Source organism: Zootoca vivipara, chromosome 13 (genome assembly GCF_963506605.1).
Source record: "Zootoca vivipara chromosome 13, rZooViv1.1, whole genome shotgun sequence".
NCBI lineage: Eukaryota > Metazoa > Chordata > Lepidosauria > Squamata > Lacertidae > Zootoca > Zootoca vivipara.
Window position 1 is genome coordinate 45,392,809 of NC_083288.1, and position 22,219 is coordinate 45,415,027.

At 42.6% G+C, this 22,219-nt stretch overlaps 1 protein-coding gene across 1 annotated transcript in view; it reads left to right on the plus strand.

Moving 5' to 3' along the window:
* The first annotated feature begins 760 nt into the window (after positions 1–760).
* LOC118094647 (M1-specific T cell receptor alpha chain-like) overlaps positions 761–22,219 on the plus strand; it is a 76,592-nt gene continuing 55,133 nt past the window's right edge. Inside the window, exons 1-4 of the mRNA XM_060281347.1 lie at positions 761–818; positions 1,932–2,221; positions 8,534–8,627; positions 9,615–9,918. Coding sequence (XP_060137330.1) covers positions 761–818; positions 1,932–2,221; positions 8,534–8,627; positions 9,615–9,918 — 746 coding nt within the window. The remainder of the gene's footprint in view (positions 819–1,931; positions 2,222–8,533; positions 8,628–9,614; positions 9,919–22,219) is intronic.

Here is a 22,219-nt window from a genome sequence, read left to right on the forward strand (position 1 = left end):
CTACCGAGAAGGCCCTATGTCTGGTTCCCTGTAGCTTCACTGCTCGCAGCGAGGGAACCGCCAGAAGGCCCTCAGAGCTGGACCTCAGTGTCCGGGCTGAATGATGGGGGTGGAGACGCTCCTTCAGGTATCTAAACGCATGCATATGTATGTTTGTGTATCTGTGTGTGCTTGCTTTTTCTTCATGTTTTATTAGTTTGCAGATATGTGCATGATGTTTGTCTGATGTGTGTGTGTGTGCATGCTCTGAGCATCCCTGCTTTCTCTTATCGGACAAGCGTGCTTTGTGTTGTCCGAAACAGGTTCTTATATTTCCCAATGTACCCCCCCCCAAAAAAATGTCAGAGACTCTAACCATTAGGTTATAGCCATGAATAGAGTCACAGCACCTGCAGAACTGAACCCACTGTAACTAAAAATCCATCTGCTCTAAAGAAAACCACAAGTTTGAAGCCGCAGACACAACTTTTAACCACTCCAAAGTCTTGGTTTTCCACTGCCGCCATACCTGCTTTCTTCCACCAGGTGGCAATGGGAAATTCCCCTTTCACTAAATACAAAAGGCTCTTCACCTTCTGAGGTTTTCACAAAAGAACCACGATTCTCCTTCTGACTGTCAGAGGAGAGCTGAGAAAAGGAGAAGAGAAAGCACATATAGAGAATTCATTGAGTTGGAAGAAGACAACCTTAGTTTCTCCACTGAATTTCCAGACTGGACCAGAAGGAATCCTTGTCGGCGAGAACGTCCATGTCCTTCAGGATGTCCTCAAGAGTCCATCTAGCTCAGTGGAGGATTCTTTTGGGGCTGTTTTGGCTGTGTAAGTTGGGGAATCCTTAGAAATTTGGGAGAGGGCCATAGCTCAGAGGCAGATGGTCTCCTTTGCATGCAGAAGACCCCAGCTTCAGTGAGGACCTTGACATCAGCCCTGTCTGGGAAATCCTGGAGAGCAGCTGTCAGTGTAGACAAAAGTGAGCTAGATGGGACAGTGGCCTGACTCTGTATAAGGCAGCTCCTATCCTTACAGAGAATATTGATAATAGAAAAAGATAGGTAGAAATGTCTACTCTACACTCACCTACATCTACTCTGGGATCTCCCACTAGCTTCCATTCAGTTGATTCCATTGATCCACTGAAGAGTAGAATCTAGCCATAATGCCTCTATGACTCCTAGGGAGAGGAGAAGCCATGTTACAATTTCATTATTGTGAACACGGCCACCAATAATAGAAGTTGATGTAGGTGTATAAAAAAAATGCTATTAGATACAGTTAGTGACTAAGGACTATTAACTGAAATCAGAAAGGTCAAAATGGTGCATATTTATAGGAGGTTTTAAGGCAATGTGAACCTAAGAGTTCTCTAGTCCAGGATTTGGTTCTCACAGTGACCAGCCAGGTGTCTATGGGATGTCGACAAACGGGACATGAGTGCCAGAGGGCTCTCCACACTTGCAATTCCCAGAAAATGATGTTTGCTTGGTGTATGCTGGAGGCCATATAGACATAATGGGTAATAGTTCTTGTGGATTGTTTTGAGAGGCAGGGTGGGATATCAAATCATAAATCGAATAAACAAGAAAAATTAATAGTAGTAGCTGTTGATAAGCTTACCCTTCATTAATTTGCTTCATCATATTTTAAAGCTGTTCAAGTTGGCAGTCATCGCAAGGGTAGCAGAATCCATTGCTTGACTATAATGTGTAGAATGGGAATGTCCGAAGGAGGGAGAGACCCTTGAGAAGGATAGATGGAGTGATGGATTAATGGGTGGGTGGGTGGGTGGGTGAGATGACCAAACTAATGATGTTGAAGTAAGAGGCAGAAAGACAGAGTCAGCTGGAGAGAGATGGGGGGTTCACAAGCAACGCCAGATAAACAGTCAGAAATTCAGCATGAGAATTCATGGAATAACAGTGATTCCCCCCACAGGTGGAGATATCAGTGGTGATGCTTCTCAGCTTTCTGAAGTCTACTTTTCCTCGGGAGAAACAGCTCGGATCTCCTGCAAACATGGACTCTCTTCATACACTGTGGTCTTCTGGTACAAGCAAACCCAAGATACGGCCCCTTCCTCAGTCATCCACGGTTACTCTAAAAAGGAGAAGAAGGAACGGTTGGAGATGGACACTGACAAAGGCAACCTGTCTACAGAGCTTTCCATCAGCAAGGTGGAGATGGGGGACGCCGGGATCTACCATTGTGCTGCAAGCGACACAGTGGTGGGAAATGCAAGGCGAGCTGCACAGAAACCTGAAGAGCTTTGTTCCTCTTCACTGCACTGAAGGTTCACTTCTGGGACAGCCACATGCACATCCCACTGTATATAAATGAGTCATTAAGAAGAAATCACTGTCCTAGGTCAGAAATGTCACCTTGTTTTCTTCTAATTGTCCCATTATGGCAAGGAGAACCAATGCGGTGTCCTCCAGAAGTTGTGAATAACCAACCCCATTCAACATGGGGAGTGGTAAGGGATGAAGAGAAATCTTTCCACCAACATCTGGAGGGCACTGCATTGACTACCCCTACATTATGGGGTAGTTCTGGAACAACTAGAACAGAACAGAACAGAACAGAACAGAACAGAACAGAACAGAATAGAATAGAATAGAATAGAATAGAATAGAATAGAATAGAATAGAATAGAATAGAATAGAAATAGATGCCCACAAGATGTTTTGGACTACAAGTCCTTATAGCCCCATCCAGCTTTCCATTATAATAAAGTGTATCTGTTCATCACCCTCTGGGGGGATATCACCAAATTCAGTAATGCATAACTGAACAGAGTTCAAAGAGTCTGTGAGAGCAGAATATATAGTCAAATATGCATTATCTTAACTGTTCATCCTCTACTCAACCACCTTCTGTCAACTTGGCACGTCACCATCTCTCTTCCAACCACAGTCCATTAAATACAACTTACTCAACCCATTTTTTTACTGTATGTGCCAGAAACTTCCTTGTACCTGGTTCTTTCCTGCCAGCTAGATAGGTGGGGTATAAACAAACAAACAAACAAACATAACACTGGCCTCACTAATAATGAGCCTAACAGTAATCCCACCTCAAAAGTGTTCCTCTAAAATGAAAATAGGATTTCTGTTCCCAAATACAGTGGTACCTTGGTTCTCAAACTTAATCCGTTCCGGAAGTCCATTCCAAAACCAAAACCAAGGTGCGCTTTCCCATAGAAAGTAATGCAAAATGGATTAATCAATTTCAGACTTTTAAAAACAAGTCCTAAAACAGCAATTTAACATGAATTTTACTATCTAACAGGATCATGGATCCATAAAATGAAAGCAATAAACAATGTACTGCAGTCACTCAATCAATCAATCAATCAGTTGTTGTTGTTGTTTAGTCGTTTAGTCATGTCCGACTCTTCATGACCCCATGGACCATAGCAGTTCAATCAGTAGCTGAACTGAATTCCAAACAGTCACACACACACACACACACACACACACACACACACACAAAAGAGTCACAAAAACGTAAAATAAATAGCAAAAACAGAAGGACCTCAGCGTAACACTCAAAACGGAAGTGTGGCACTCAAATCGGAAGCGTAACACTCAAAACGGAGCACATTCAGCTTCCGAAAAAAGTTTGCAAACCAGAACACTTACTTCTGGGCTTGCAGTGTTTGGATTCCAAGTTTTTTGAGTACCAAGACGTTTGAGAACCAAGGTACCACTGAACAATGTTGCGACTTGGAACATGAATTATATTGAGACAAGGGGCAGTGGCTCAGTGTGGCTGCAACACAAGCTCCTCACCAAAGCTATGTTGCAAGCCAAAGAACTGAAGGTTTGAGCTCCTGCAGATTTTTGGGAAGAGAAGTAGGTGGGTCCTTGAAGAGGGCTGGCCAGCCAAATAGGCAAATGATGGAAAGCAGCATGATTTAAGGCTCTCTTCCCTACTAGAAGAAGTGTGCATGCACACGAAAGCTCATACCAAAATAAAAACTTGGTCTTTAAGGTGCTACTGAAGGAATTTTTTTATTTCCCTACTAGAGATACTATGTGAGGATTATCTATGGAGCTGCTTCCCTCATGGCCCAGTCCCTACCCAATCTGCCTCTGATTATGTATCTCATGGAGGAGACCGGAGTACCATGACCCGGATTCCCTGCTCTGCCTCAGTGTCCATTGACACAGCCTGCTCCCCTGCAACATGTACTTTGTGAGGGGTCTTCCCCCAAGGACATGAGAGTTGTGATATCTCAGGAGAGTGACAAATAAGTGCAGTTTGCAAAAGTTTGGTCCACCATCTTCGTTCAAAACGTTGTCCTCTTACAGGCAAACATAACCGATACCCGTTCCTCATTCTTAAGCACCACTATGCAAAACTGGGTTGTGACATTTTCAAATCAAAGCAGTTCTTATGTTCAGTCCTCCGTCATAACTTCAAAATGATGTTCAATAGTATTGAAGCAGAGATGAAAAACTTCTCCCTGATCTCAGGAAGCATCGGGCCTATTTTGGTTATGATATCTTAAGACGTGTCTGGACGGATAGAGAACAGATGGACAAATAACTTTCCAAAATATGTAGACAGTAGTTAAGTAATACTATTACTACTGCTACTAGTAGGATTTACCCTGTTTCTCCTATTTTAAGACATACCCATAAAATAAACCATAGCAGGATTTTTAAGCATTCAAGGAATATAAGCCATACCCCGAAAATAAGACATAGTGATAGGCGCAGCAGCAATGCCGGCCGCAGCAGGAGGAGGAGAAAAAATAAGACACCCCCTGAAAATAAGCCATAGTGTGTTTTTCTAAGGAAAAATAAATATAAGACGGTGTCTTATTTTCGGGGAAACACGGTATATCCCACTCTTGCTCCCAAAGGAGCCTTGGGCAGCAAGCAGACCCACATTTTGAAAACAAAAACAGACATAATAATTCTAAAACAGTTGCAGTTAAGAACGTAGAAGGGCTATTTCCTTAGCAGGATGAGAAAAAAGAAAACTCATAGATATAATAATAATAATAATAATCCTATATAATAATGTCCAAGTTGTCCCTGCGTCCAGTTGTCCCGTGTGTCCCTGGGGTACTGCGCATGTACCCCAGAGACACAGGGATTGGACGGAGGGACAACGGCCAACCGCCGCTCCGCCAACCGCCGTTCCGAAGCCCAGTCTCATGCTGGAGGTGCGCGGCGAGGCGGCGGGGGAAAGAAGCGCTCCCCCCAGCAGCCTTGCCGCGCACCTCCGGCATGGGACGGCGCTTCCTCGGCCGAAGCGGCAGCGGGCGCCGAGGGAAGCCGGCTTTGGCTTGGCGGCGGCGGGAAGAAGAGGAGGAATTCCTCCTCTTTTTCCCACCGCCGCCAAGCCAGTCCCCAAGCCGAAGTGCGGCGCGGTGGGGGCTTTTCGCTGTTTGACTTCCCGGAGTGAAGGGGGAGGCAAACGGCAAAAAGCACCCGCCGCGCCGCACTTCGGCTCGGGGACTGGCTTGGCGGCGGCGGGAAGAAGGGGAGGAATTCCTCCCCTTCTTCCCGCCGCCGCCAAGCCAGTCTCCGAGCCAAAGTATGGCGCGGCGGGGGCTTTTTGCCGTTTGCCTCCCCCTTAGCTCGCGCCGCAATTCGGCTCTGTCCCCCGCGCGCTTTAGTTTGGGAAGCAGGCAGGGAGACGCAACAGCCCGGGAAGCTGTTGACAAACCCCGGCAAGCGGCGCCCGCCGATCTTCGTGTGACAGGCAGTGGGGAATGCAGGCAGGCAATAGAGCAAGCGCCTGCCTGCCTTCCCGGCCGCCAGTCTCCCAGTGCTTCGTGCAGCGCTGCTGGGTGCCGACCCGGCAGGCCGCTTCCTTGATCTGGCGGCCTGCCGGGTCGGCGCTGATCAGCGCTGCGCGGAGCACCGGATCGAGGAGCCGGCATGCATTCTAGTGCCCGTTTATTTAACGGGCTGAAGACACTAGTAATAATAATAATAATAATAATAATAATAATAATAATAATAATAATAATAATAATTTATTATTTATACCCCGCCCATCTGGCTGGGTTTCCCCAGCCACTCTGGGCGGCTTCCAACAGAAAAATGAAATGAAATAATCTATTAAACATTAAAAGCCTCCCTAAACAGGGCTGCCTTCAGATGTCTTCCAAAAATCTGGTAGCTGTTTTTCTCTTTGACATCTGATGGGAGGGCGTTCTACAGGGCGGGCGCCACCACCGAGAAGGCCCTCTGCCTGGTTCCCTGCAACTTGGCTTCTCGCAACGAGGGAACCGCCAGAAGGCCCTCAGTGCTGGACCTCAGTGTCTGGCCTGAACGATGGGGGTGGAGATGCTCCTTCCGGTATACTGAACCAAGGCCATTTAGGGCTTTAAAGGTCAGCACCAACACTTTGAACTGTGCTCAGAAACATACTAGGAGCCAATGTAGATCTTTCAAGACCTTAGAAGACTATGTCTTAGGAACAATGTTAAATGTTTGTGTTGTGAACCGCCCTGGGACCTGCAGGTATGGGGCAGTATTCAGATTTAATAAATAATGGTAATAATTTAAGAATTTCTAGTGTGTGTTATGCTTTAACTGGCAGCCTACTTTATCATTAGTAATAAATTCATCAGGAGCATAGCTGCCAAGTTTTCCCTTTTCTCGCGAGGAAGCCTATTCAGCATAAGGGAAAATCCCTTAAAAAAGGGGATAACTTGGCAGCTATGATCAGGAGGGGATGAATCCGCAGGTAGAGCGACTCTGTGTTTGGTGTGGAGAAAATTATCTGGCTCTTAATACTACCAAAACTAAGGAACTAGTGATAAATTACAGAGGGGGAAAAGTGTATATTCAGCCACTGTATATCAAAGGGGATCAGGTGGAGAGGGTGTCTGCATTAAAGTTTTTGGGAGTGACTATCGAGCAGGGTAGGACTTGGAGTGCAAATACCACTGCTCTGGTAACAAGGCACAGCAGAGAACTTATTTCCTCAGACTTTTAAAGAAGAACAATCTAAGTGAGAGACTGCTAGTGTCCTTCTACCGTGGCTCGATAGAAAGCATTATTACATGTTGTATTTGTTCTTGGTTTTCAACTTGTACAGTAATGGAGAGGAAGATGCTCCAGAAGGTCATAACCACAGCCAGAATGATGATTGGTCATCCCCTCCCATCTTTGGAAGATCTATACAGCTCCCGTTGCCTCAAAAAAGATTTTTAAAAACCAACTTTTTTTAAAGGATCCATCACATCCGGGATATAGTCTTTTTGTACTACTGCCTTCGGGCAAGAGATATAGAACAATTAAATCAAGAACAAATAGACTAACAAACCGTTTCTACCCAAAAGCTGTAACCATCTTGAATACTGTAACCAAATAATTGCCCTGAAAAGTTGTGTAGGTTTGTGAATGTGTGGCTTTGTTTTGTTTTCTGTTATTATGGGATAGCATCCAATTTCATTGTAATTACACAATGACAATAAATCTAATCTAATCTAATTTTGCTGCTCCTCCCCACCCTTTTCTTGGAATATTCTAGAAAGAACTTGAGAATTGGTCTTGAACAGGTTGATAGGCAACAGAAAAATCTACTCAGCAACAGGTGCCTTTATTAAGGACATGTGATCAATAAGGGTCAGTGTAAAAGGGTCAGTGTGTCAATGAGCATGAGTCAGCGTTAGGTCTCTGGCCAGATGGCTGGAAGAGGAAAGGATTGTGTCATTTTATCTGTACAGTATTCGACCAGTGTAAACTCTGCTGCAAGTCTGTTAAAGAAGAAAAGCCAAGAGTAGATTGTGAACACATCAACACCTTTGATGTAGAACACACACAACAGATCACGCCTACTCTCTTCCGTCTTCCTAGAAACTCATTCCATCACTTGCATTCAAAAGCATCACTTTCAGGGATCCCCAAGGTGGTGCCCTTAGGCAATCTCCCTTGGTGCATATCAAGGCCCCTGCTCCTCTGAATTTATTATTTCTAAATATATAGATAGATAGGGGGTGTTGCAGGAAAGGTTGCCTGGGGTGTTTTTTGGGTTCAGGGTGCCTAATTTTTGTAAGTGTTTCACCTGGTTTGTAATAGGGTGCATGTGTGTCCTGAGCATCCATTTTTCCTTCTGTGAGACGAGTGCTATGTGGTGTCCACAGCAGTTTCTTGAATTCCAAAATGTACGTACCTCCCCAAAGTGTTGAGAGACCCTTGGCATAAGGTCAGATCTGTTAAGGGGAGCTGACAGCACCTGTAGATGTGACCCCAGTGTAACTAAAAATCCATCTGCTCAAAAGAAAACCACAAGCCGGAAGCCACAAACACAATTTGTAAGCAACCCTGCTATCTTTGTTTTCTTCCACTAGATAGCAATGAGGAGTCATTCTTGCCTCACAAAACCCTTCACCAGCTGTGGTTTATTCTAGCTGTGTTAACTTAGAATTTTCACAATTCTACTTCTGACTAGCAGGAGAGAGAGCTAAAAAACTTTTAAAAAAGGAAAAGAGAAAGCACACATTGATAATTCATTGAACTGGGGAAGACGGTGACCTTAGATTCTTCTGAATTTTCAGACCTTACTAGGAGGAATCTGCGTTGGTGAGAGCATCCGCCTTCTTCAGAATGACCCCAAGAGTCCACCCAGCTCAGTGGATTCTCTTTGGGCTATTTCTGCTATGTAAGTTGGGGAATCCTTAGAAATTTGGGGAAGGGACGGAGCTCAGTGGCAGAACTTTGCATGCAAAAGACACCAGGTTCATTCTCTGTTCTCCAGGCAGGGCTTAGAGAAAACCCCTGTCTGAAAATTCTGGAGGGCTGCTGACAGTCAGTGTAGACAATATGGAGCTAGATGGGACCAAGGGACCAACTCAGTATAAGGCAGTTTCCAAAGCTTACAGAAAATAGTAAACCTTAACAATAGGCGAAAAGCAGCTACTCCACAGAAATATACTAACTTTGCTGTTCCCTCGGGGACCTCTCTCTCTCTCCTCCGTTCAGTGGATTCCATTTGTCCAATGACCAACATAAGCTAATACCATTCCTACAACTATGAGGAGGAGAAGCCATATGACAATTACCAGTACTGCCAGTAATAAATAGAAGCTGGCATAGATCTGGAATTGTACACACAATTGAACTTTTATTATCAGTGGTCGCTGAGTGATATCATATGTATGGTATCTGAAGAAGTGTGCATGCACACGAAAGCTCATACCAAAATAAAAACTTAGTTGGTCTTTAAGGTGCTACTGAAGGAATTTTTTTTATTTTACTTCGATCCAGACCAACACGGCTACCTACCTGTAATCAAATGTATAGCTACTGATTTTTTGAATTTGATACTCTTGGTGTGTAGCTGATATTAGACACAGTTATTGACTATAATTACTATTAAATGTACTCAGTAAGGTCATCATGGCAATTGTGTATATCTATGGAAGATTCCGAGGAAATACGAATGTAAGAACCTTGTGGAGTCAAACCAATATTCTGTCTAGTCAAGGATCTTGTTCTTAGAAGAACCAAGCAGATGTCTCTGGGAAGTCTGCAAGCAGGATGTCAGCACAACAGCACTCTTCCCACTTGGAAAGCTCACCATCTGGTATTGAGAGGCATGTTGAACAGCCATTAAGTTATGGAACAATGTTGATTTTTCTTTTTCCAGGCAGAGATATCAGTGGTGATGCTTCTCAGCTTTCTGAAGTCTCATTTTCTTTTGGAGAAACAGCTCGGATCTTCTGTAAACATGGAGTCTCTGCATATAATGGGGTCTTCTGGTACAAGCAAACCCAAGATGCAGCCCCTTCCTTAGTCATCTACAGTTACTCTAAAATGGAGAAGAAAGAACGGTTGGAGATGGACACTGACAAAGGCAACCTGTCTACAGAGCTTTCCATCAGCAAGGTGGAGATGGGGGACGCCGGGATCTACCATTGTGCTGCAAGTGACACAGTGGTGGGAAATGCAAGGCGAGCTGCACAGAAACCTGAAGAGCTTTGATCTTCTTCACTGTGCTGAAGGTACACCCTTGTCACACTTTTTATGAATGAGTCATTCAGAATAAATAATTGCCCTAGTTTAGAAATTTCACTACCTCTTTTTCTCCTTGGCCCATTATCACCATGATAACCAATATAGTGTTGTCCCCTCTATTTCCAAAGTACAAGGGGGTGGGTGGGGGTGGTTCCTCATATAGCCAAAACAGCATCATCCATTCACAAAAGAGTAGCATTAGCAGATTTTGGGATACCCAGTGTTTCCCACAGTACCAAAATTGTTTTTGATTTTTTGTTTGTTTGTTTTTAAAAAACAATGTAGATAAGCATCTTTGGAAACAGTGATTGTGGATTCAAATCAAATCAAATTTTATTAAACTTTCACAGACCAAATCGATTGCTAACTGATTATTACAAGGTGGAAATAGAAAAGTTGGGTGTGAGTGGAATAGTGTATTCTGAAGTAGGGCAAGGATGAACTGGAGTATCAACAATAATTTGTTGCAGGTCTCTCTCCTCCACCTCCCTACTCATCTTCTGGTTTAGTGTTTTCTAAAGAAAATCATAATGCAAGTACAGTGGTACCTCGGTTTAAGTACACAATTGGTTCTGGAAGTCTGTACTTAACCTGAAGCGTACTTAACCTGAAGCGAACTTTCCCATTGAAAGTAATGGAAAGTGGATTAATCCGTTCCACACAGTCCAAGGAGTACTTAAACTGAAGCGTACTTAACCTGAAGTGAACTTTCCCATTGAAAGGAATGGAGAGTGGATTAATCTGTTCAACGGGTCCGCGGAGTACTTAAACTGAAAGTACTCAAACCGAGGCGTAATTAAACCAAGGTATGACTGTAAATGTCTATGATATGTTAATACTTCACAGTGTATTCAGACTGACAAGCATAACTTAGGATCCAGTCTTATGAAAGTGTGGGAGAAATTCTCCATTGAGGGCACACAGAAGTTTTAGCTAGTGGGAAGCAGCATATAATAAGGGATTGAGAAATTCCCCTTGAGGATTCTAAAACGGAGGCTCACACCCAATCCAGCAATGCATTACTAGACAGAGTTAAAACAGTCTGCGAGAGAAGAATATATAGGCAAATATGTATTATCTTAACTGTTCATCCTCTACTCAACCACCTTCTGCCAACCTGGCACATCTCTCTTCCAGCCACAGTCCATTATGTGCAACTTACTCAATCCATTTTTTTCTGTATGAATCAGAAACCTCCTTGTACCCTGTTCTTTCCTGTCTTGTGGTCAAGTCATGGACTTGTGTACATAACACTGGCCTCAATAATAACGAGCCTAACAGTGATCCCACCTCAAAGGTGTTGCTCAAAAATGAAAATTTGATGATTATTATTTTCAAATACAATGTTGTGACTTGGAACTATATTGAGATACGGGGCAGTAGCTCAGTGTGGTTACAACACAAGCTCCTCACCAAAGCTATGTTGCAGGCCAAAGAACTGAGGGTTTGAGCTCATGCAGATTTTTGGTAAGAGAAGTGGGTGGGTCCTTGAAAGGGGCTGGCCAGCCAAATAGGCAAACAATGCAATGATTCAAGGCTCTCCTCCCTACTAGAAATACTACGTGAGGATTATCTGTGGAGCTGCTTCCATCGTGGCCCAGTCCCCGTCCATCAAGTTAATAACTGCCAGCCTTGGGAAGAACGCTCATTTCTTTATATAAGCTTCCAATCCCTCCACCGTCTTAGACATGCATTTGTATTTGCAAATCAATCCTGTAATCAATAAGAATGTGATGGTAAACACATTTTTATTTACTAGACTCTAATCTATTGCCTGACCATGTCAAATATGTTCAGGATAGGGCTATGGTGAACCCCCATCATGGAAAGAAAGACGGATAACTAGTTTTCCAAACTATGGATATATGTTTGCCTGGGCGGAAAGCACTGGGCAGATACTGGTAAGTCTTTAGGAAGGAGTAGGGACTTGTGATGGTTCAGATGTTGGGTTGAGGTGCCTGTCACCCCCCCCCCCCCACACACACACATTGTCCTGGGAGGGAGAGCTGGCAGGGAGAGCTGATGGATGTTGGAGGCCAACAAAATATTGCTACTTTTAAATGAACAAAATATTGCTACTTTTAAATGAATATTGCTACTTTTAAACGAATAATGTGTGTCATTTTATGTGTTGTTGTTGTTGTTGTTGTTGTTAAAAATCTGGGGGCCTACAGCTTCTCTCCATCCCTTCCTTTAGAATAGAGATTTTCCCAGTGTGCATTTTTGAAATGAGAGTTCATTCAGGGACATTTTCTTCTTGTGAGCAGAAGGATGACAGAGCAATTGCAAAATAATATCTTAACAAGTTGTAGGGAGTCTTCTGCTTTCATTATAGCAGCTGTGAAACAGGAGTGTGCATGTGCTGCAATTTCTTGCCATTGAACTGAATGGAGCTGGTTTCTGAGTGGATCTGTATGAGATCCCACTGTAAGTGGATGCATTTTCATAAAGGTCTGTACTACTGTGAGCAACAATGCCAAGTTCACTTTGGGGTCTGGTACAAGCCTGGTTGTATCACCAAGTAAGTATATACAACAGAGAAAGAAGTCCAAATTTCACATCTAGTGACGTGTAAGAAACATAGAGATAGATGATTCTGTTATATTTGGTTTCTTGCTTTTCTAATCTTAAGTTCAGTCCATCACATATCTGCAGCAATATGGTTATTATTTTAAGAAATGCCTGTGTAATAATCTTAGTGTACAGTGCATCCCTCCTAATAAACACAGTTGGTATGCAATTTCCCCAATATGCACATTTTGCAAGCAACAGTCCCTAATATAATGCATTTTAATTTGTTCTTTTCACCACTTACACAATTTTTACAGACCTTTCACGAGTATATGCATTTGTCCACTCAATGTTTTGGTTGGGAAACTGTTTTGCAAAATTCAGAGAAGCTTGCATTTCCAATGACAGCTGCCTTTTCGTTCCTATGTTGTTTGGGGAAATGTGAATGAGGTAGGTTTGCATTGAAATGTGAAGTGAACTGAATCTGCCCTCCCCCAGCCCTAACAAAATGCTTGGGGTGGGGAGTGTTCAACTGTCATTGCAATGGGCTACACTGCTGTACTCTTAAAAGAAAGGCATTCAGGTGAGATCTGAGAATGACCACAGGGTTTTAGCCACTGGATGAATCACTGTGTGAATCAGGCGGCAAAATCTCCTTTGGAACAGGGGCAACATTGGCAGTGATTCCTGGTATGTGATGGCCTCTCTGAAAAGGTTTCGGAAAGAGGCTACCAAAATGAACTGCAGAAATTCTCCTGTGAGAAAATGCTGTAACATTTAAGAGCTTTTCAGTTTAGAGGAAAAGGTGAGCAAGTGGTATATGATAGAGAGAGGTATGATAGAGAGAGTTCCATCTGAACTGCCAGCACTTATTGAGGTCCCTACTGAAGCAGGGATTTTTCCGTTCAAGTTTCTGTACATGCCTGGCAACTACCAGTGCTATACAAACTAGCAGGAGGGCAGAGGTTTCCCAAAACAAAACTAAGGATGGGGGGTGGGGGTGGGGGTGTTTGCAGGTACAGTAGCATGAATCAGAATTGTTGATGTTGTTTAGTCGTTTAGTCATGTCTGACTCTTCGTGACCCCATGGACCAGAGCACGCCAGACACTCCTGTCTTCCACTGCCTCCCGGACGGACTTTCGGAACGGATTAAGTTCATAAACCAAGGTACCACTGTATTCTTGAGCTCTAGGCAATTTTTGTCAAGGCAGGAAGCACTGTGGGTCTCAGGGGGACTGGCTATAAGCCAGTCTTCGGAAGAGGCACTAGATTGGTGGTGACTCCAAGTAAGTTCGAGCTCTTTATTCCTTCCATTCTGTTGCAGCAGTTCAAGGACACCCTCCCATCATAAGCAAACCACCCCCTCCAAAAAAAGGGGATTTGGATCATTTCCAGGCAACCTGATTATTGAGCTCTCATTCTCAAAATTTTAGTGTGCACGTGTGATATGTTGTTGTTGTTGTTGTTGTTGTTGTTGTTGTTGTTGTTGTTGTTGTTTAGTCATTTAGTCGTGTCCGACTGTTCATGACCCCATGGACCAGAGCACGCCAGGCACTCCTGTCTTCCACTGCCTCCCGCAGTTTGGTCAAACTCATGTTCGTAGCTTCCAGAACACTGTCCAACCATCTCATCCTCTGTCGTCCCCTTCTCCTAGTGCCCTCCATCTTTCCCAACATCAGGGTCTTTCCCGGGGAGTCTTCTCTTCTCATGAGTTGGCCAAAGTATTGGAGCCTCAGCTTCAGGTCCTGTCCTTCCAGTGAACACTCAGGGCTGATTTCCTTCAGAATGGATAGGTTTGATCTTCTTGCAGTCCATGGGACTCTCAAGAGTCTCCTCCAGCACCATAATTCAAAAGCATCCATTCTTCGGCGATCAGCCTTCTTTATGGTCCAGCTCTCACTTCCATACATCACTTTGTAATCAGAATTGCAAAGGGTTAAAGCTCCACTCCCACCCCCTTGCCAGGATTCTGATCTGGATCAATTCCAAGCCCCCATTTAGTTTTTTTTAATAAAATCACTCAGTTGCTTACTCTCTATATATTCTCTCCCCCCCCCTCTCTCTGTGTGTAATATTTGGTAAGGGAACTGAACACAGTGGGTTCTGTGTCCTATAATAAGCTGGTGTTTGGAAGCAGGACTAGATCGATGGTGACACCAAGTATGTATGTCTGAGAAGCAGAAATGTTGTGGTCAACTCCCAGCTCTCTTTGTTGTCAACTATTTCAGATATTATAATGTAACCCCCTCCACAGACACACATGCACACACATACCCCTAGTTCTGTATTGGGACTCCTCCGCTGTCTTCTTTGTTAATATTTTTATTTATTTATTTTTTTAAAATTATCAGCACAATTCTAATAGTAGAAAACAACCTTGTCACAGAGGTGACAAGGGGAGTCAAAAGTAAAACAAAAAGAAACAAGTGTTTATCTGTCAGTGCAGCCCGTCAAGAAGTATCAAAATCCGAGTCTGTGATGTTCATAGCAGCCAGAAAAGCCTCATCCAAACTTTTGCTTGATGCATATTTTGATCTCATTGTGTACCACCGATTTCCTTGGGTCTGAGATCTATTTTGTTGTTCTGTGGCTGTTCCTTGTGAAAATCAGAGTATACCTTCTGAATTGGATATAATCAGATGCACAGAAAATCTGAAGAGAGTTTCTGCTTAACCAAACTTCAATACAGCAAGTAAGATTGGACTTTATAGCTCTGGGTGGGAGGAAAGGAAAGCTCTCAGATTCAGGGGAAGTAATTGATACACAATACAATCAAAATACAGGTCAGGTGACAGTGTGGAAGAGTTTGCAGTTTTGCATGCTGCCAAAATATGTCTTTGTACTCATTGACCTTCCTTGTGGCCTTGTCTACTTTTTGTAAGGGCGTAGATCATTGTGAGTCTGGCAGTGGCAACAATAAGCCAGTGTTTGGAAGTGGGACTAGATTGATCATGACACCAAGTAAGTCCATGTGAGATGTTGCAAACATGATGCTTAATTTCCCCTCTGTTGGCTACTATTTCAGATATTAAAACAGGCATCCTCCCACCTTTACGGAGCTGTGTAAGGGCAAAAATGGGCTCTTCCCACCATGGAGTTGGCAATCTGTTTTCTGAGAGGGAACCTTCAGAACATGAGAAACTGCCTTATATAAGGAATGGTGTTCTAGAGAATATAAGAAGTGTCCTTACCCCGAGTCAGATCATGGGTCTATCTAGCTCAGTATTGTCTGCACTGACTGGCAGCAGCTGTTTTCCAGACAGAGGTCTCTCCTAGAAATGCCTGGAAATTCTTGGGATCGAACCTGGGACTTCTGGCATGCAAAGCATGAACTCTACCTACCACTGAGCCACAGCTCTAGCCTGGGGTGTCAGACAGAAGGAAAAGGGATGGGGAACAAAGCGATGAAAATGCAGTGGATGGACATTTTAATGAACGTTTTGGCTCAACAGCAACACCTAGCACTGATGGGGGTTTTTTTTGTAAGGGGTTGTGTCATTGTGACCAATAACAACATCCAATTCATGATTGGGACTGGTACAACATTGAATGTCTTCCCAAGTAAGTAGGAAGAAAAGACAACACAGAATATTATATTTTATAATGTAGGGAATGGGATCAATACCATATTATCTACTGCCATCGTGTTTGACTAAAATGAAGGTGTGTTCGTATGTTATATTCATAACTTCCAAAAAGCATATTATAAACAGAGAGGATGTGGGTGGTTTTTAGTTTTTGTCTTGTTTTGTTTTTTTAAATATATTTATTGATTTTTAACAATAACACAACATAACAAACAGAGCATAAAACACAACAAAAAACATAATAAACAACAATACAATACAACAACAAAAAACAATATTTTCAAATTATTTTATATTCCATATCTTTGTCGACTTCCTTCATTCCCTCCCAACTACGTTTCTATGTATCTCTTCCTTAGCACTTTCCAAATCTTAATTACAATCTTTTTAATAATGATCAAAATCTACTAATACTCTTGATACCTTAACAATACCATAAATCTCTTATTCTTATCTCAAAATATAAATCTATTCTAATTAAATCTAAAAAATACAATAACATAATACCACTTAACTAAATCTTAATACATAATACACTTATCTAACTGTAGTTTTTGTCCACTGTGTGGATTCTGGGTCAGGGTAGAAAGCAATGATGATGATTCCTGGTATATCTTGGTTTTCTTGTTTTTGTCTGAGTTACTGGGTTAATTTATTCCAGCTAACTCTCCATTTGATCCATCTGTAGGCGTATATGGGTGATCTCAAACAGTAGTCACACTCAGAGCAGACCCACTGAAATAAATTTAATTAAGCAACATAACTCCATTCATTTGAAGGGTGTCTCCTCTGAGTATAACTTAGTTGGATATCACTGTCCATTGCCATCACCCTCCAGCTTCTGGGAGATGAAATATGAAGTGGTTGACCTCCTCTGCTTGAATGTCAGAATGCTAGTCACCTTTGCTGGCCTGACACAATCCCTAGCACTGATGGGTTTTTGCAAAGGGTTGTGTTGCTGTGGGCAATAACTATGGTTTCACCATCGGGTCTGGGACGAGGCTGGTTGTCCTCCCAAGTAAGTAGGAAGAATAAACCTCACAGATAGTTGCATTTGATATTGTAAGCAATGAGATAAATAGCATATCACATGTTGCTTGTGTGTTGGGCTTTGTTTGCCATTAAACTGTGTGTGTTTGTGTGTTTGGGAATTCCCAGACGTGTCCTCTTTTGGGGGGCCAACATGCCCATCTGGGGGGATTTTTACATTTTAAAGGAAATGTCCAGGTGGAGGTGGGGTGGCTTGGGCACGGGTGGCTTGGGCACAGACCGGGGAAAGGGGCGTGCAGGGCCACCGCGGTGCCCATGCACCTCATTCCCCAGCTCGGACTGGCAGCAGCTTGGGTTGTCCTCTTTTTTGCTCTTCTAGATATGGTTCCTCATGAAAACTGATTAACAGTTTAGTGTGAATTTCCCTTTCTATAAACACACTTACATGTGAAATTTACATTGTTTTCCAATTTTCCCCAAATAGAATTCTTTTTTCTATTTCATTCTCATCAATATATGTATATGTTATGCATATGCATTTCATGTTTTAATGCACATTTTACTTGGCTGAAAAACTGCATTGCAAAAAACGGAAGAGGTGTGAATTTCAAAGGATGGCTGTGCTTTGGTTTACGTATTGCTTTGGAAGGTACAGGTTAGGTAGGCATGCCTTTAAATGAGAAGTGAATCAAATTTCTCCGGGTCACTACTTGGAAGTAAACCTCACAGAGCTCACTTGGACTTACTTCCAAGTAAGTGTGCTCATGACTGCTAACTTAGGCTCTGTTTCAGTTGTGGATCGAGATAGTTCAATGTCTATTTAATTGATATTGAAACAGATGATAGGAAAGCCATTTTTGTAAAGCATTTTCTTAGTGTGGCTAACTACAGGCAGCTATGGGAAAGTGATGTTTGGTCTGGGAACCCGATTAGCCATCCAGCCAGGTAGGTCAGAAGCAACCAGATTCATTCCTAGGCTGGGTCTTCAGAGAAGTAACTTCACCACATCTATGGACCCCATTAGGTATTTGGGAAGAAAGGTTTGTGTGTTTAGGGGGGGGGTTGTAAGGGAAAGCTCATAGCTCTATAACAGAACACCTGCTATGCAGACAGAAGGTCCCAGGTTCAATCCTGGGCATCTCCAGGCACAGCTTGGAAACTTGAAACTCTGATTCAGATGCACCAATGTGACTCCATAAAAGGCAGCTTCCTATGTCCCTATGCAAACTGGATGATTCTGAAGCTTTGCGTGGAATGCTTATATCCCATGGTGTCTCAGATACAGATGGTACATGATCCAATGCGAGCTAAATAAAACATAATTAAAATAACCACCCCACCACCAAATGCCTGGGGCAAAAAGGACTTAAGGATGCTCAGGATAAACTTCTTGAAACATCCACTGGGGGGCACAGAGAGAGAATTCCATATCTGTGGTGAAATTGCCATGACTGATCTGGTCTGTGACTTTTGTGTCTGAACACAAATTTTGCACAACAAATTTGGCAGATCTTTCGACTGGAAAGCACTTGCTCATTGGCAATCTTGCTTTGTTAAAAATCACACAGGAATATTGATTCTCAAATTGCCTTCCGAAAGGTCAAAATCATAGCTGCCAAGTTTTCCCTTTTCTCGCGAGGAAGTTATATTTGGAGGTGGAACAAGGCTGAGGGTTTATCCAAGTAAGTTCCAATAGTTAAACACAAGCAAAGCCTAGTTCACTGGAATAAATGCCCCCCCCCCCGATCCTGACTTTTCTACCTCTTTGACATTCAGCTGATTGTTGATTGTCAGGTTGTTTTTCCCAAAAGGTCAGTTTGTTTGACTTTCCCAAATTATTATCAAACAATGTTCTCTGGCACTTTTTGCAAAGCTCTGTTCCACTGTGATTCTGGAGGTGGCTACAAAGTTATATTTGGAGGTGGAACAAGATTGAGCGTTTATCCAAGTAAGTTTTAACACTTTCTTTCAGCTAGTTCTCCAGAACAGATGATAATCCAATTACTCTTGAGTCCCACGACCCATTTTATCACCACATTCTGGAATACTTCCTTGTCCTCTAGTTGTCTTGCAGTATCTTATTCTCTGTGCTCCCCTCCTCACTCTTTGCCACGGTTGAGGGACCTATTACTCATTGCTGGATGAGAGCTCCTATCCTCCTGGGATATTGTCTGTGTTGGCTGGGGATGAAGGAAGCTAAAGTTCTACATCTGGGCGGACACAGATTCCCCATTCCCCTCTATGTCCTCCTGGTGTCCTTGTCTATTTTTTGTAAGGGTCTGGACCACTGTGGTTCTAATAGTGCCTACAGTAAGCCAGTGTTTGGAAGTGGAACTAGATTGATTGTGACACCAAGTACGTAAGTTTGAAATGTACAGATATGATGCTCAATTTCCCTTCTTTTAGTCACTATTTCAGATACAGTATTTAAAAAGATATCCCTTCCCAGTTATGTTTCGAGACTCTTTCTGCTCTCTCCTGGTTAATATTTGCCTAGCATTGGTAGCTGCTTGGAGATGTACTTTAAATAGGAATGGCCCAGAAAGCTTACAAATTTAAAACCCCTCTCTAGCAATTTGCTTCATCTTAGCAGAAAGCTTTTCCATGCCTGTTTTGCACAAAAGCAGAAGATCTTGGTGTATGGGTGATCTGCAAGTAGGAAAGATTTCTGACCTCCCGTTGGCTAACAATTTGTTGTTGTTTAGTCATTTAGTCGTGTCAGACTCTTCGTGACCCCATGGACCATAGCATGCCAGGCACTCCTGTCTTCCACTGCCTCCCGCAGTTTGGTCAGACTCACGGCTAACAATATCAGCTCCAAAATGACTCCCTCCTGCTCTGTGTTATATTGCTGGGGTTGTTCTGAACCTCCTCTATGAGGAGGGAAAAAACACAATTCCATAAAGGTGTATTAATCATTGTGATTTTTTTGGCATGTGGCCTTCATGTTTGAACTTGACCTGGGTGTTCTGCATAGCTCCTGGTCTTGCCCTGTGGGTATTCTCAGTTGATGGGAGAGGGCTTGATAGTTCATTACTAAAGAAAAGAGCTTGAGTAACTTGCTTAACTTAAGGCTATAGTTTCTATGAGCAAAGATAAAGATGGAGCTACCAGTTTGTATAGGGAGAAATAACTAAGAACAGTACAGATGAAATTCTGCACAAATTCAAAATTTGGTAAAATCTCTAAACACACAAGTTCTCCCTTCTTGATAATATTGTTTTCTTTCTTTCTTTCTTTCTTTCTTTCTTTCTTTCTTTCTTTCCTTCCTTCCTTCCTTCCTTCCTTCCTTCCTTCCTTCTTTATCATCCAATAACTGAGTTATTATCAGAGTACACTCATTGAAGTTAATCAACCAAAGTTAGACATGCCTACTTATTTCAATATGTCTGTTATTGGATAAAATCCAAAAAATCTCAATTGGTTTTCCAAAAAGGTGTCAAAGTTTGCTTGAAACTCCCTCACTCCAAACATTGTCAGCCAGTTTTTGCAAAGCTCTCTTCCACTGTGCGATTTTGGAAGCAGTAACAAAGTTCTATTTGGAGGTGGGACAAGACTGAGAGTTTATCCAAGTAAGTTTTTAACTTTATTTTTTTAAAACAACAAAAACAAAAAAACTAGTTATTCAGAATAAATGAAAAAAAATAACTACTCCCAACTCCCACTACCCCTTTTATCAGGACAGTCCACATCACTGCTTTACCTGCGATCTATTTTGTAAAAGCCCATTCCCTCATTCCTTATTGTCCCCTCCTCACTTTCTGTCAGGGGTGGGGGACCTGTGGCCCTCAAGATGCTGCTAAAGTACAACTCCCATCTTTCTGGACCATCGCTTGCATTTGCTGGGGCTGAAGGGAAGAGTCCAACAACATCTGAAGAGCCACGGGTTCCCCGTTCTCCATCTGGCCTTGTCTATTTTTTTAAGGGGTGTGAGGCACTGTGGGTGTGGCAGTACCTCCAGTAAGCCATTGTTTCAAAGTGGAACTAGACTGATGGTGACACCAAGTAATTATGTGTCAAACCTGCTGCTTAATTTATCCTCTGCTGATACTGAATGGAAGGGCAGGACTGAATCAAACAATAAATAAATAAATACGAATGCATATATTTAAAGCTCTAAAAAAATCTACTGTATCCAATAAAATCCTCCCTTTTATATTCTGACTATCAAACCTTTGTTAGGCATTTTACAAATAGAACCGTGAGAAAAAGAATCACATACAAAAGTATTTAAAATGCATACAAAGAGGCAACAGTAAACTGCATACACTAATTGTTTGTATGTATATATATAAAATCTGAGATTCCTTCCTATTAAACTACTCTTTGAGACACTGCTGCCAAGAACTCAGCTACTCCTGCGGGAATAGCTTTCATATTAGGGTTGGGGAATCTCAAGTGGCCCTCCATAGTTCACTTTTTGGCCCCCAGAAATCTCCACAGGCTTCACCCTCAGCAAAGACCACAGCCTGCCTCCCCTCCCACAAATGTTTTCGGTTTGGAAATATGTGTCCTTAAACCCCGATAATGATTTTTGCTTGTTTAGTTGGAGAACAGAGAAGGATGTTTGCGTGTTAGTGTGTAAACCAATCTACCGTGCAGTGGTAATACTGACGTTGTTTCTCTGACCACTTCTACCCCTGTCCCCATCCACCTCTTGGATGTGGCCCTTGGAAGGGAATGTGGCCCTTGGGGTGGAAAATTTCCCCACCCCTGTTTTGCATCCAAGATAAATGCCCAGATACACCTATTGGTGTAAGTGTACTTGGTAGGTACTGAACAGATGGGTAGCTCTGAACCAAAAATAGATAAACAAAGATGCAAATATTTAAAGCTGTAAAAATGCACAGCACCCATAAGCAGGGATATTGCAAAAGATAACATTCAAAGATCGTTGATTCAAATGTTGGCAAATGAATTTTGATGGGCAGATTTTGCTTGGAAACTCCCTGCCCCTTTTGTCAACCAAGTCTAGTTAGTCAAGTGAATCTCAGCTGAGGAGTTAAAGTAAAGGTCTGTTTCACAGTGTAATACAGGAGGAAATCGTAAACTTGTATTTGGTAGTGGAACAAGGCTGAGAGTTCACCCAAGTAAGTTGACTACAAGGAAGTTCACCATAATACATTTTTTATGTCATTTGAATAAAAC